We start from the raw sequence: 16,461 nt of genomic DNA, 5'->3' as shown, positions 1-16,461 counted from the left end.
ACTGAATGGTACTGCTTATCTGGGCACTGTATTTAATTATACACTGAATGGTACTACTTATCTGGGCACTGTATTTCATTATACACTGAATTGTACTGCTTATCTAGGCACTGTATTTCATTCTACACTGAGTGGTACTGCTTATCTGGGCACTGTATTTCATTATACACTGAATGCTACTACTTATCTGTGCACTGTATTTCATTATACACTGAATGCTACTACTTATCTAGGCACTGTATTTCATTATATACTGAATGATACTGTTTATCTGGGCACTGTACTTCATTATACACTGAATGGTACTGCTTATCTAGGCACTGTATTTTTATTATACACTAAATGGTACTGCTTATCTAGGCACTGTGTTTCATTATACACTGAATGTACTGCTTATCTGGGCACTGTATTTCATTATACATTGAATGCTACTACTTATCTGGGCACTGTATTTCATTATATACTAAATGTCACTACTTATCTAGGCACTGTATTTAATTATACACTGAATGGCACTACTTATCTGGGCACTGTATTTCATTATATACTGAATGTACTGCTTATCTGGGCACTGTATTTCATTATACACTGAATGGCACTACTTATCTGGGCACTGCATTTCATTATACACTGAATGGTTCTATTTATCTAAGCACTGTATTTTATTATATACTGAATGATACTACTTATCTAGGCACTGTATTTCATTATATACTGAATGGCACTACTTATCTGGGCACTGTATTTCATTATACACTGAATGTACTGCTTATCTAGGCACTGTATTTCATTATATACTGAATGTACTGCTTATCTGGGCACTGTATTTCATTATATACTGAATGGTACTACTTATCTGGGCACTGTATTTCATTATATACTGAATGGCATTACTTATCTGGGCACTCTTTCATTATATACCGAATGGCACTACTTATCTGTGCACTGTATTTCATTATACACTGAATGGTACTACTTATTCAGGCACTGTATTTAATTATAGTATGAATGGCACTACTTATCTGGGCATTGTATTTCATTATATATTGAATGGCACTACTTATCTGGGCACTGTATTTCATTATATATTGAATGTACTGCTTATCTGGGCACTGTATTTCATTATACACTGAATGGCACTACTTATCCGGGCACTGTATTTCATTATACACTGAATGGTACTATTTATCTAGGCACTTTATTTTATTATATACTGAATGATACTACTTATCTAGGCACTGTATTTCATTATACACTGAATGTACTGCTTATCTAGGCACTGTATTTCATTATATACTGAATGTACTGCTTATCTGGGCACTGTATTTCATTATATACTGAATGGTACTACTTATCTGGGCACTGTATTTCATTATATACTGAATGGCATTACTTATCTGGGCACTGTATTTCATTATATACCGAATGGCACTACTTATCTGTGCACTATATTTCATTATATACTGAATGGCACTACTTATCTGGGCACTGTATTTCATTATATACTGAATGGCACTACTTATCTGGGCACTGTATTTCATTATACACTGAATGGTACTACTTATCTGGGCACTGTATTTCATTATATACTGAATGGTACTATTTATCTGGGCACTGTATTTCATTATATACTGAATGGTACTACTTATCTGGGCACTGCATTTTATTATATACTGAATGATACTACTTATCTAGGCACTGTATTTCGTTATATACTGAATGGTACTACTTATCTGGGCACTGTATTTCATTATACATTGAATGGTACTGCTCATCTGGGCACTGTAGTTCATTATATACTGAATGGCACTACTTATCTGGGCACTGTATTTCATTATATACTGAATGGCACTACTTATCTGGGCACTGTATTTCATTATATACTGAATGGCACTACTTATCTGGGCATTGTATTTCATTATATACTGAATGGCACTACTTATCTGGGCACTGTATTTCATTATATACTGAATGTACTGCTTATCTGGGCACTGTATTTCATTATACACTGAATGGCACTACTTATCTGGGCACTGCATTTCATTATACACTGAATGGTACTATTTATCTAAGCACTGTATTTTATTATATACTGAATGATACTACTTATCTAGGCACTGTATTTCATTATATACTGAATGGCACTACTTATCTGGGCACTGTATTTCATTATACACTGAATGTACTGCTTATCTAGGCACTGTATTTCATTATATACTGAATGTACTGCTTATCTGGGCACTGTATTTCATTATTTACTGAATGGTACTACTTATCTGGGCACTGTATTTCATTATATAATGAATGGCATTACTTATCTGGGCACTCTTTCATTATATACCGAATGGCACTACTTATCTGTGCACTGTATTTCATTATACACTGAATGGTACTACTTATTCAGGCACTGTATTTAATTATAGTATGAATGGCACTACTTATCTGGGCATTGTATTTCATTATATATTGAATGGCACTACTTATCTGGGCACTGTATTTCATTATATACTGAATGTACTGCTTATCTGGGCACTGTATTTCATTATACACTGAATGGCACTACTTATTCGGGCACTGTATTTCATTATACACTGAATGGTACTATTTATCTAGGCACTTTATTTTATTATATACTGAATGATACTACTTATCTAGGCACTGTATTTCATTATACACTGAATGTACTGCTTATCTAGGCACTGTATTTCATTATATACTGAATGTACTGCTTATCTGGGCACTGTATTTCATTATATACTGAATGGTACTACTTATCTGGGCACTGTATTTCATTATATACTGAATGGCATTACTTATCTGGGCACTGTATTTCATTATATACCGAATGGCACTACTTATCTGTGCACTATATTTCATTATATACTGAATGGCACTACTTATCTGGGCACTGTATTTCATTATATACTGAATGGCACTACTTATCTGGGCACTGTATTTCATTATACACTGAATGGTACTACTTATCTGGGCACTGTATTTCATTATATACTGAATGGTACTACTTATCTGGGCACTGTATTTCATTATATACTGAATGGCACTACTTATCTGGGCACTGCATTTTATTATATACTGAATGATACTACTTATCTAGGCACTGTATTTCGTTATATACTGAATGGTACTACTTATCTGGGCACTGTATTTCATTATACATTGAATGGTACTGCTTATCTAGGCACTGTATTCCATTATATACTGAATGGCACTACTTATCTGGGCACTGTATTTCATTATATACTGAATGGCACTACTTATCTGGGCACTGTATTTCATTATATACTGAATGGCACTACTTATCTGGGCATTGTATTTCATTATATACTGAATGGCACTACTTATCTGGGCACTGTATTTCATTATATACTGAATGTACTGCTTATCTGGGCACTGTATTTCATTATACACTGAATGGCACTACTTATCTGGGCACTGCATTTCATTATACACTGAATGGTACTATTTATCTAAGCACTGTATTTTATTATATACTGAATGATACTACTTATCTAGGCACTGTATTTCATTATATACTGAATGGCACTACTTATCTGGGCACTGTATTTCATTATACACTGAATGTACTGCTTATCTAGGCACTGTATTTCATTATATACTGAATGTACTGCTTATCTGGGCACTGTATTTCATTATATACTGAATGGTACTACTTATCTGGGCACTGTATTTCATTATATACTGAATGGCATTACTTATCTGGGCACTGTATTTCATTATATACCGAATGGCACTACTTATCTGTGCACTATATTTCATTATATACTGAATGGCACTATTTATCTGGGCACTGTATTTCATTATATACTGAATGGCACTACTTATCTGGGCACTGTATTTCATTATACACTGAATGGTACTACTTATCTGGGCACTGTATTTCATTATATACTGAATGGTACTACTTATCTGGGCACTGTATTTCATTATATACTGAATGGTACTACTTATCTGGGCACTGCATTTTATTATATACTGAATGATACTACTTATCTAGGCACTGTATTTCGTTATATACTGAATGGTACTACTTATCTGGGCACTGTATTTCATTATACATTGAATGGTACTGCTTATCTAGGCACTGTATTTCATTATATACTGAATGGCACTACTTATCTGGGCACTGTATTTCATTATATACTGTATGGCACTACTTATCTGGGCACTGTATTTCATTATATACTGAATGGCACTACTTATCTGGGCACTGTATTTCATTATATACTGAATGGCACTACTTATCTGTGCACTGTATTTCATTATACACTGAATGGTACTACTTATTTGGGCACTGTATTTCATTATATACTGAATGGTACTACTTATCTGGGCACTGTATTTCATTATATACTGAATGGCTCTACTTATCTGGGCACTGTATATCATTATATACTGAATGGTACTACTTATCTGGGCACTGTATTTCATTATATACTGAATGGTACTACTTATCTGGGCACTGTATGATACTGTACCTGACAATAGTGTGGAAACATACTGTATGTATTAATACTCTATAGCACCAGTTTTATGCATACAGTATAGCGCTTTTCATCTAGGCACTGTATGGCAGCACTAACCTGTCAGTATGGCACAGTACATTTTACATGGTACATCTGTCTGTTTATGAGGGGGTGCAGTTGGGAGAGGTTTAGGGCAAGGGCAGGTAGTTTTGGGCAGAGGGCAGGTCTATAGACGATCCCCTCGCCGTAAAACTTTATACAGTGTTTATATTATTTGACATCAGGAATGTGTAATGTGATATATGGAGGAGGGATAGTATCATCTTATACCCCGCAGACCCATATAAATACAATGACTCCTCCCCCGAGGAGCACTGCTCTGTACTCACACAGTGACCTCTGACAGCTGATCCTTGGTGAGGTTGAGGGGATGGTTTTCGGTGGTGATCCCGTACTCTTCAGGGTCTTTGTCCTCTCCCAGGTTGGCTCTGAGGATGGCGTTGTTGGCCACATTGATGAAGATGACCATGGAATGCCAGCCCTTGTTATTGAACCAAACCTGCAGGAGGGAAACACGTTGTTATACTCACCTACACTGCTCAAAAACATAAAGGGAACACTAAGATAACACGTCCTCGATCTGAATGAACTAATCATATGAAATACTTTCCTCTTTACATAGTTGAATGCGCTGACAACAAAATCACACAAAAATTATCAATGGAAATCATTAACCCCTGGAGGTCTGGATATGGAGTCACCCTCAAAATCACAGTGGAAAACCCCACTACAGGCCGATCCAACTTTATGTAATGTCCTTAATACAACTCCCAATGAGGCTCAGTAGTGTGTGTGGCCTCCACGTGCCCGTATGACCTCCCTACAATGCCTGGGCATGCTCCTGATGAGGTGGAGGATGGTCTCCTGAGGGATGTCCTCCCAGACCTGGACTAAAGCATCCGCCAACTCCTGGACAGTCTGTGGTGGATGGAGCGAGACGTCCCAGATGTGCTCAATCGGATTCAGGGGAAGGGGCGGCCAGTCCATAGCATCAATGCCTTCCTCTTGTAGGAACTGCTGACACACTCCAGCCACATGAGGTCTAGCATTGTCTTGTATTAGGAGGAACCCAACCACACCAGCATATGGTCTCACAAGGGGTCTGAGGATCTCATCTCGGTACCTAATGGCAGTCAGGCTACCTCTGGCAAGCACATGGAGGGCTGTGCGGCCCCCCAAAGAAATGCCACCCCACACCATTACTGACCCACCGCTAAAACCGGTCATGCTGGAGGATGTTGCAGGCAGCAGAACGTTCTCCACAGCGTCTCCAGACTCTGTCACATGTGCTCAGTGTGAACCTGATTTGATCTGTGAAGTGCACAGGGCACCAGTGGTGAATTTGCCAATCTTGGTGTTCTCTGGCAAATGCCAAATGTCCTGTGTGAGCTGCACTTGTGTGATATGTGTTCTGCACTATTCTGGGGCATGTGCTGCACTTGTCTGATGTATGCACTGGATTTTTCTGTGCGCTGCATTCATCTCATTAGTCTTCGATGGGTATTTGGGAGGCGGCCCATTATTGTATTTGGGAGGCGGCTCATTATTGTATTTTGGAGGAGGTCCATTATTGTATTTGGGAGGTGGCCCATTATTGTATTTTGGAGGAGGCCCATTATTGTATTTGGGAAGCGGCCCATTATTGTATTTGGGAGGTGGCTCATTATTGTATTTTGGAGGCGGCCCATTATTGTATTTGGGAGGCGGCTCATTATTGTATTTGGGAGGCGGCTCATTATTGTATTTTGGAGGCGGCTCATTATTGTATTTTGGAGGATGTCCATTATTGTATTTTGGAGGAGGCGGCTCATTATTGTATTTGGGAGGCGGTTCCTTATTGTATTTTGGAGGAGGCCCATTATTGTATTTTGGAGGAGGCCCATTATTGTATTTGGGAGGCGGCTCATTATTGTATTTGGGAGGCAGCTCATTATTGTATTTGGGAGGCAGCTCGTTATTGTATTTTGGAGGCGGCTCATTATTGTATTTTGGAGGCGGCCCATTATTGTATTTGGGAGGCGGCTCATTATTGTATTTGGGAGGCGGCTCATTATTGTATTTGGGAGGCGGCTCATTATTGTATTTGGGAGGCGGCTCATTATTGTATTTGGGAGGCGACCCATCATTGTATTTGGGAGGCGGCTCATTATTGTATTTTGGAGGAGGCCCATTATTGTATTTTGGAGGCGGCCCATTATTGTATTTTGGAGGCGGCCCATTATTGTATTTGGGAGGCGGCCCATTATTGTATTTTGGAGGCGGCTCATTATTGTATTTTGGAGGAGGCCCATTATTGTATTTTGGAGGCGGCCCATTATTGTATTTTGGAGGAGGCCCATTTTTGTATTTGGGAGGTGGCTCATTATTGTATTTGGGAGGCGGCTCATTATTGTATTTTGGAGGAGGCCCATTATTGTATTTTGGAGGCGGCCCATTATTGTATTTGGGAGGCGGCTCATTATTGTATTTGGGAGGCAGCCCCTTATTGTATTTTGGAGGCGGCTCATTATTGTATTTTGGAGGCGGCCCATTATTGTATTTGGGAGGCGGCACCTTATTGTATTTGGGAGGCGGCTCATTATTGTATTTTGGAGGAGGTCCATTATTGTATTTTGGAGGCGGCCCATTATTGTATTTGGGAGGCGGCCCCTTATTGTATTTTGGAGGCGGCTCATTATTGTATTTTGGAGGAGGTCCATTATTGTATTTTGGAGGCGGCCCATTATTGTATTTTGGAGGCGGCCCATTATTGTATTTGGGAGGCGGCCCATTATTGTATTTTGGAGGCGGCTCATTATTGTATTTTGGAGGAGGCCCATTATTGTATTTTGGAGGCGGCCCATTATTGTATTTTGGAGGAGGCCCATTTTTGTATTTGGGAGGTGGCTCATTATTGTATTTTGGAGGTGGCTCATTATTGTATTTTGGAGGAGGCCCATTATTGTATTTTGGAGGCGGCCCATTATTGTATTTGGGAGGCGGCTCATTACTGTATTTGGGAGGCGGCTCATTATTGTATTTGGGAGGCGGCTCATTATTGCATTTGGGAGGCGGCTCATTATTGTATTTGGGAGGCGGCTCATTATTGCATTTGGGAGGCGGTTCCTTATTGTATTTTGGAGGAGGCCCATTATTGTATTTTGGAGGAGGTCCATTATTGTATTTGGGAGGCGGCTCATTATTGTATTTGGGAGGCAGCTCATTATTGTATTTGGGAGGCAGCTCGTTATTGTATTTGGGAGGCGGCTCATTATTGTATTTGGGAGGCGGCTCATTATTGTATTTGGGAGGCAGCTCGTTATTGTATTTGGGAGGCGGCTCATTATTGTATTTGGGAGGCGGCTCATTATTGTATTTTGGAGGCGGCCCATTTTTGTATTTGGGAGGCGGCCCCTTATTGTATTTTGGAGGAGGCCCATTATTGTATTTTGGAGGCGGCTCATTATTGTATTTTGGAGGCGGCCCATTATTGTATTTGGGAGGCGGCCCCTTATTGTATTTTGGAGGCGGCCCATTATTGTATTTGGGAGGCGGCTCATTATTGTATTTTGGAGGAGGTCCATTATTGTATTTTGGAGGCGGCCCATTATTGGATTTGGGAGGCGGCCCATTATTGTATTTTGGAGGCGGCTCATTATTGTATTTTGGAAGACGGCCCATTATTGTATTTTGGAGGAGGCCCATTTTTGTATTTGGGAGGTGGCTCATTATTGTATTTGGGAGGCGGCTCATTATTGTATTTTGGAGGAGACCCATTATTGTATTTTGGAGGCGGCCCATTATTGTATTTGGGAGGCGGCTCATTACTGTATTTGGGAGGCGGCTCATTATTGTATTTGGGAGGCGGCTCATTATTGCATTTGGGAGGCGGCTCATTATTGTATTTGGGAGGCGGCTCATTATTGCATTTGGGAGGCGGCTCCTTATTGTATTTTGGAGGAGGCCCATTATTGTATTTTGGAGGAGGTCCATTATTGTATTTTGGAGGTGGCTCATTATTGTATTTTGGAGGTGGCTCATTATTATATTTTGGGAGGCGGCTCATTATTGTATTTTGGAGGTGGCTCATTATTGTATTTGGGTGGCTGCTCATTATTGTATTTGGGAGGCGGCCCATTAGTGTATTTTGGAGGTGGCTCATTATTATATTTTGGGAGGCGACCCATTATTGTATTTTGGAGGAGGCCCATTATTGTATTTTGGAGGAGGCCCATTATTGTATTTTGGAGGAGGCCCATTATTGTATTTTGGAGGCGGCTCATTATTGTATTTTGGAGGAGGCCCATTATTGTATTTGGGAGGCGGCTCATTATTGTATTTTGGAGGCGGCCCATTATTGTATTTGGGAGGCGGCTCATTATTGTATTTTGGAGGCGGCCCATTATTGTATTTGGGAGGCGGCCCCTTATTGTATTTTGGAGGCGGCCCATTATTGTATTTGGGAGGCGGCTCATTATTGTATTTTGGAGGAGGTCCATTATTGTATTTTGGAGGCGGCCCATTATTGTATTTGGGAGGCGGCCCATTATTGTATTTTGGAGGCGGCTCATTATTGTATTTTGGAGGAGGCCCATTATTGTATTTTGGAGACGGCCCATTATTGTATTTTGGAGGAGGCCCATTTTTGTATTTAGGAGGTGGCTCATTATTGTATTTGGGAGGCGGCTCATTATTGTATTTTGGAGGAGGCCCATTATTGTATTTTGGAGGCGGCCCATTACTGTATTTGGGAGGCGGCTCATTACTGTATTTGGGAGGCGGCTCATTATTGTATTTGGGAGGCGGCTCATTATTGCATTTGGGAGGCGGCTCATTATTGTATTTGGGAGGCGGCTCATTATTGCATTTGGGAGGCGGCTCCTTATTGTATTTTGGAGGAGGCCCATTATTGTATTTTGGAGGAGGTCCATTATTGTATTTTGGAGGTGGCTCATTATTGTATTTTGGAGGTGGCTCATTATTATATTTTGGGAGGCGGCTCATTATTGTATTTTGGAGGTGGCTCATTATTGTATTTGGGTGGCTGCTCATTATTGTATTTGGGAGGCGGCCCATTAGTGTATTTTGGAGGTGGCTCATTATTATATTTTGGGAGGCGACCCATTATTGTATTTTGTAGGAGGCCCATTATTGTATTTTGGAGGAGGCCCATTATTGTATTTTGGAGGCGGCTCATTATTATATTTTGGAGGCGGCCCATTATTGTATTTGGGAGGCGGCTCATTATTGTATTTGGGAGGCGGCTCATTATTGTATTTTGGAGGCGGCCCATTATTGTATTTTGGAGGTGGCTCATTATTGTATTTGGGAGGCGGCTCATTATTATATTTTGGAGGCGGCCCATTATTGTATTTTGGAGGCGGCCCATTATTGTATTTTGGAGGCGGCCCATTATTGTATTTTGGAGGAGGTCCATTATTGTATTTTGGAGGTGGCTCATTATTATATTTTGGAGGCGGCTCATTATTGTATTTTGGAGGTGGCTCATTATTGTATTTGGGAGGCGGCCCATTATTGTATTTTGGAGGTGGCTCATTATTGTATTTTGGAGGCGGCCCATTATTGTATTTTGGAGGTGGCTCATTATTGTATTTGGGAGGCGGCTCATTATTATATTTTGCAGGCGGCCCATTATTATATTTTGGGAGGCGACCCATTATTGTATTTTGGAGGCGGCCCATTATTGTATTTTGGAGGCAGCTCGTTATTGTATTTGGGAGGCGGCTCATTATTATATTTTGCAGGCGGCCCATTATTATATTTTGGGAGGCGACCCATTATTGTATTTTGGAGGCGGCCCATTATTGTATTTTGGAGGCGGCCCATTATTGTATTTTGGAGGAGGTCCATTATTGTATTTTGGAGGTGGCTCATTATTATATTTTGGAGGCGGCCCATTATTGTATTTTGGAGGTGGCTCATTATTATATTTTTGGAGGCGGACCATTATTGTACAGCAGTCCCTCGCTCCTGCTTCCGCTTCAGTATCGGTCCCGCTTCCCCTTGGCCTATAAATACCGTCAGTGATTTTTGTACCTTGATGTTGTTCTCGGTTTCCAGGTTGGTCAGGAAGGTTTGCAGTTCTCGGTTTACGGTCTTAGTGACAGGACCCTGTCAGGAACAACAAATATTGAATCAGAAATAATAAGGGACTCTTTTCGCTTCTTTGCCCACCATGATCTCACGTCTCACTCACTCCGGACACGTTGGTCATTTGTCCCAGATGTCTGAAGAAGTCCACGATCGTTTCTCCTTGTACGTCCAGGACAGGAAGCTTCGCGCCCACAGAAATCCCTCCGTATCTATAGGGAACAGAACAAGGAGACTGTGAGCAGCTTCTCATACTCCGGCAGGTAAGTCCCCGTATTTGTGCACCCCATTAGTAGCATACACCAAATATTAGTATATTGCATTACTGCATTATTAGCATACTGCATATTAGTGTATCAGAAAAATGGTGCCTAGGGACCCTGGGTCACTCGATCAGATGTTCCGCAGATGTCACTGAATAGTTAGATGGCAAAACAATATATGTAGAATTATATGTAATATTCCTGGATTCAGCCAAAACAGAACCCTATGGATCATTCAGTGCATTCTCTAGAACTACCACTAGAGGGCAGTACTGACCATACAATGGCCCATATGGCTTTTTGAGTGTTTTTTGTAAAATATCCCATGAGCCTTTACACCTCAATGACCTTGCACGATGTCTCTGATACCTGGAGGCCCACAATGGTGACATCCATAGGAGCGCACAGTGTTTATTGGGAGTGACACAATGTATCCTCTGCAGATGACTGACATTTGTGCTGCGTGAAATCATCAGAAATCAATGGAAATCTTACACAATGGAGGAGACCTTCTACAACCTTTATATAAGAGTATCAGATTGTGTATCCAGCATTATTACTGTATCCAGAAGTGCAGACAATATTTGGCTACAGAGATAAGGGTGTCGGGGTTGTTAGGGGTCACTATACAGAGGTCCTGATATCAGGGTGTTGGGGTTCACTATACAGAGGTCCTGATATCAGGGTGTTGGGGTTCACTATACAGAGGTCCTGATATCAGGGTGTTGGGGTTCACTATACAGAGGTCCTGATATCAGGGTGTTGGGGTTGTCACGGTCACTATACAGAGGTCCTGATATCAGGGTTGTCGCGGTCACTATACAGAGGTCCGGATATCAGGGTTGTCGCGGTCACTATACAGAGGTCAGGATATCAGGGTTGTTGTGGTCACTATACAGAGGTCCGGATATCAGGGTTGTCGTGGTCACTATACAGAGGTCGATATCAGGGTTGTCACGGTCACTATACAGAGGTCAGGATATCAGGGTTGTCGCGGTCACTATACAGAGGTCCGGATATCAGGGTTGTCGTGGTAACTATGCAGAGGTTCGGATATCAGGGTTGTCACGGTCACTATACAGAGGTTGATATCAGGGTTGTTGCGGTCACTATACAGAGGTCCGGATGTCAGCGTTGTCACGGTCACTATACAGAGGACACTCACCTTTGTTCATTGACCCAATATTTGCTCTTCAGACTAAAAATACAAAAACAAAGTATATGAGGAGGATGTTACAAGTGTATGACATGAATGACCATAATGGCCGATCATACATGTTATAACACAATGTGCAGCTATAGGACGTGACTGATCACATGACTGATCTTCTGTAATGACAATACTGTACAGAGAGTACCTGAGTGTTATTTACTGCCTTTACACATGGTGTCTGATTGTTTTATTGGTTTATTATGCCATGTTATCTGTATTTGCCTTATGTTATCTCAGATTTATGTTCCTATTTATGTCCCCTGATGAACCCTATTATATGGGTGAAACAAGCCAGAACATGATGTGTTAAGATAACACAATTTTATTTATTTATTTCCCTGAAAGAAAAATAAAAAAATAGAGTTGGAGAAGAAGCGGATGACTACGCGGGGGGGGGGGGGGGGGGGGGGGGTGGGGGTGGTTCTTTCTACAGGGGAAATACTAACATACTAACTACAGGGACCCTATAGAAGCAAACTACCTACAGGGGTTCTTACTTAAAGGTGGAGAAAAATGAAACACCTGGGAGGGGGGACTAACTACAGGGGGCAAACTACCTATAGTTGAGTTCTAAATATAGGGGCAAACTACCTACAGGGGGGGGGGGGGGGGGTGGCAAACTGCATATTTTGGGGGTGTTGGTATGCCACGTGGTAAAAATTTTACCGCAAGGCGTGCCTTGGACTGAAAAAGTTTGTGAAACGCAGCAGTATCGGAACCATTGTTAAAGGGGTACTCCGCTGCTCGGTGTTTAGAACAAAATGTTCCGAACGCTTAGAGGCGGCACCGGCAGCTTGTGACGTCCTAGCCACGCCCCATCATGACATTATGCCCCGCCCCCCTCAATGCAAGTCTATGGGAGGAGGCATGACATCATGAGGGGGCGGGGCTATGACATCACAAGCTCCCGGCGCCGGCTGTAAGCATTCAGAACATTTTGTTCCAAACCCTGAGCAGCGGAGTACCCCTTTAATGTTGATGATCTGGGGAGCAATAACAGAGAATATATCCTTATATCCAGGACTATTTGTAGACAATGGGCCTCATTTACTAAGAGCGGAAGGGAGTTTTGCGGGTTTTTGTTTTATGGTCAGGTATTTTTCCACCGTATTACCTATCGTATCTTGTACAGTGACCCCCCCCCGACCTACGATGGCCCCGACATACCATATATATACAGTGACCCCCCCGACCTACGATGGCCCCAACATACCATATATATACAGTGACCCCCCCCCGACCTACGATGGCCCCGACATACCATATATATACAGTGTCCCCCCCCCCGACCTACGATGGCCCCGACATACCATATATATACAGTGACCCCCCCCGACCTACGATGGCCCCGACATACCATATATATACAGTGACCCCCCGACCTACGATGGCCCCGACATACCATATATATACAGTGACCCCCGACCTACGATGGCCCCGACATACCATATATATACAGTGACCCCCCCGACCTACGATGGCCCCGACATACCATATATACGCAGTGACCCCCCGACCTACGATGGCCCCGACCTACCAAATATATATATACAGTGACCCCCCGACCTACGATGGCCCCGACATACCATATATATACAGTGACCCCTCGACCTACGATGGCCCCGACATACCATATACACACAGTGACCCCCCGACCTACGATGGCCCCGACATACCATATATATACAGTAACCCCCCCGACCTACGATGGCCCCGACATACCATATATATACAGTGACCCCCCGACCTACGATGGCCCCGACATACCATATATATACAGTGACCCCCCCGACCTACGATGGCCCCGACATACCATATATATACAGTGACCCCCGACCTACGATGGCCCCGACATACCATATATATACAGTGACCCCCGACCTACGATGGCCCCGACATACCATATATATACAGTGACCCCCTGACCTACGATGGCCCCGACATACCAAAAATATACAGTGACCCCCCCGACCTACGATGGCCCCGACATACCATATATATACAGTGACCCCCCGACCTACGATGGCCCCGACATACCATATATATACAGTGACCCCCCCGACCTACGATGGCCCCGACATACCATATATATACAGTGACCCCCGACCTACGATGGCCCCGACATACCATATATATACAGTGACCCCCGACCTATGATGGCCCCGACATACCATATATATACAGTGACCCCCTGACCTACGATGGCCCCGACATACCAAAAATATACAGTGACCCCCCCGACCTACGATGGCCCCGACATACCATATATATACAGTGACCCCCCCCGACCTACGATGGCCCCGACATACCATATATATACAGTGACCCCCCCCCGACCTACGATGGCCCCGACATACCATATATATACAGTGACCCCTCGACCTACGATGGCCCCGACATACCATATATATACAGTGACCCCCCCGACCTACGATGGCCCCGACATACCATATATATACAGTGACCCCCCGACCTACGATGGCCCCGACATACCATATATATACAGTGACCCCCCGACCTACGATGGCCCCGACATACCATATATATACAGTGACCCCCCCCGACCTACGATGGCCCCGACATACCATATATATACAGTGACCCCCGACCTACGATGGCCCCGACATACCATATATATACAGTGACCCCCCCGACCTACGATGGCCCCGACATACCAAAAATATACAGTGACCCCCCTCGACCTACGATGGCCCCGACATACCATATATATACAGTGACCCCCCGACCTACGATGGCCCCGACATACCATATATATACAGTGACCCCCCGACCTACGATGGCCCCGACATACCATATATATACAGTGACCCCCCGACCTAAGATGGCCCCGACATACCATATATACACAGTGACCCCCGACCTACGATGGCCCCGACATACCATATATACACAGTGACCCCCCGAACTACGATGGCCCCGACCTACCAAATATATATATACAGTGACCCCCCGACCTACGATGGCCCCGACATACCATATACATACAGTGACCCCTCGACCTACGATGGCCCCGACATACCATATATACACAGTGACCCCCTGACCTACGATGGCCCCGACATACCATATATACACAGTGACCCCCCGACCTACGATGGCCCCGACATACCATATATATACAGTGACCCCCCGACCTACGATGGCCCCGACATACCATATATATACAGTGACCCCCCCCGACCTACGATGGCCCCGACATACCATATATATACAGTGACCCCCGACCTACGATGGCCCCGACATACCATATATATACAGTGACCCCCGACCTACGATGGCCCCGACATACCAAAAATATACAGTGACCCCCCCGACCTACGATGGCCCCAACATACCATATATATATACAGTGACCCCCCGACCTACGATGGCCCCGACATACCATATATATACAGTGACCCCCCCGACCTACGATGGCCCCGACATACCATATATATACAGTGACCCCCCGACCTACGATGGCCCCGACATACCATATATATACAGTGACCCCCCCCGACCTACGATGGCCCCGACATACCATATATATACAGTGACCCCCCGACCTACGATGGCCCCGACATACCATATATATACAGTGACCCCCCCGACCTACGATGGCCCCGACATACCATATATATACAGTGACCCCCCGACCTACGATGGCCCCGACATACCATATATATACAGTGACCCCCCGACCTACGATGGCCCCGACATACCATATATATACAGTGACCCCCGACCTACGATGGCCCCGACATACCAAAAATATACAGTGACCCCCCCGACCTACGATGGCCCCAACATACCATATATATATACAGTGACCCCCCGACCTACGATGGCCCCGACATACCATATATATACAGTGACCCCCCCGACCTACGATGGCCCCGACATACCATATATATACAGTGACCCCCCGACCTACGATGGCCCCGACATACCATATATATACAGTGACCCCCCCCGACCTACGATGGCCCCGACATACCATATATATACAGTGACCCCCCGACCTACGATGGCCCCGACATACCATATATATACAGTGACCCCCCCGACCTACGATGGCCCCGACATACCATATATATACAGTGACCCCCCGACCTACGATGGCCCCGACATACCATATATATACAGTGACCCCCCGACCTACGATGGCCCCGACATACCATATATATACAGTGACCCCCCCCGACCTACGATGGCCCCGACATACCATATATATACAGTGACCCCCCCCGACCTACGATGGCCCCGACATACCATATATATACAGTGACCCCCGACCTACGATGGCCCCGACATACCATATATAATATAC

The 16,461-nt window shown here is 43.7% G+C and overlaps 1 protein-coding gene across 5 annotated transcripts in view; it reads right to left on the bottom strand.

Annotated features, from left to right (window-relative positions):
• ABCA4 (ATP binding cassette subfamily A member 4) overlaps positions 1-16,461 on the bottom strand; it is a 319,079-nt gene that overhangs the window by 80,819 nt on the left and 221,799 nt on the right. For all 5 annotated transcript variants that reach the window (XM_056523119.1, XM_056523115.1, XM_056523117.1 and 2 more), the window contains 4 exons: positions 12,084-12,116; positions 10,762-10,867; positions 10,602-10,676; positions 4,895-5,064 (listed from right to left, as the gene is read on the bottom strand). In XM_056523119.1, the coding sequence (XP_056379094.1) occupies positions 4,895-5,064; positions 10,602-10,676; positions 10,762-10,867; positions 12,084-12,116 (384 nt within the window). The remainder of the gene's footprint in view (positions 1-4,894; positions 5,065-10,601; positions 10,677-10,761; positions 10,868-12,083; positions 12,117-16,461) is intronic.

Source organism: Hyla sarda, chromosome 6, assembly GCF_029499605.1.
Source record: "Hyla sarda isolate aHylSar1 chromosome 6, aHylSar1.hap1, whole genome shotgun sequence".
NCBI classification, from domain to species: Eukaryota; Metazoa; Chordata; class Amphibia; order Anura; family Hylidae; genus Hyla; species Hyla sarda.
The sequence above is the reverse complement of the archived record's forward strand: the minus strand, read 5'-3'. Positions and strand labels throughout refer to the sequence as shown.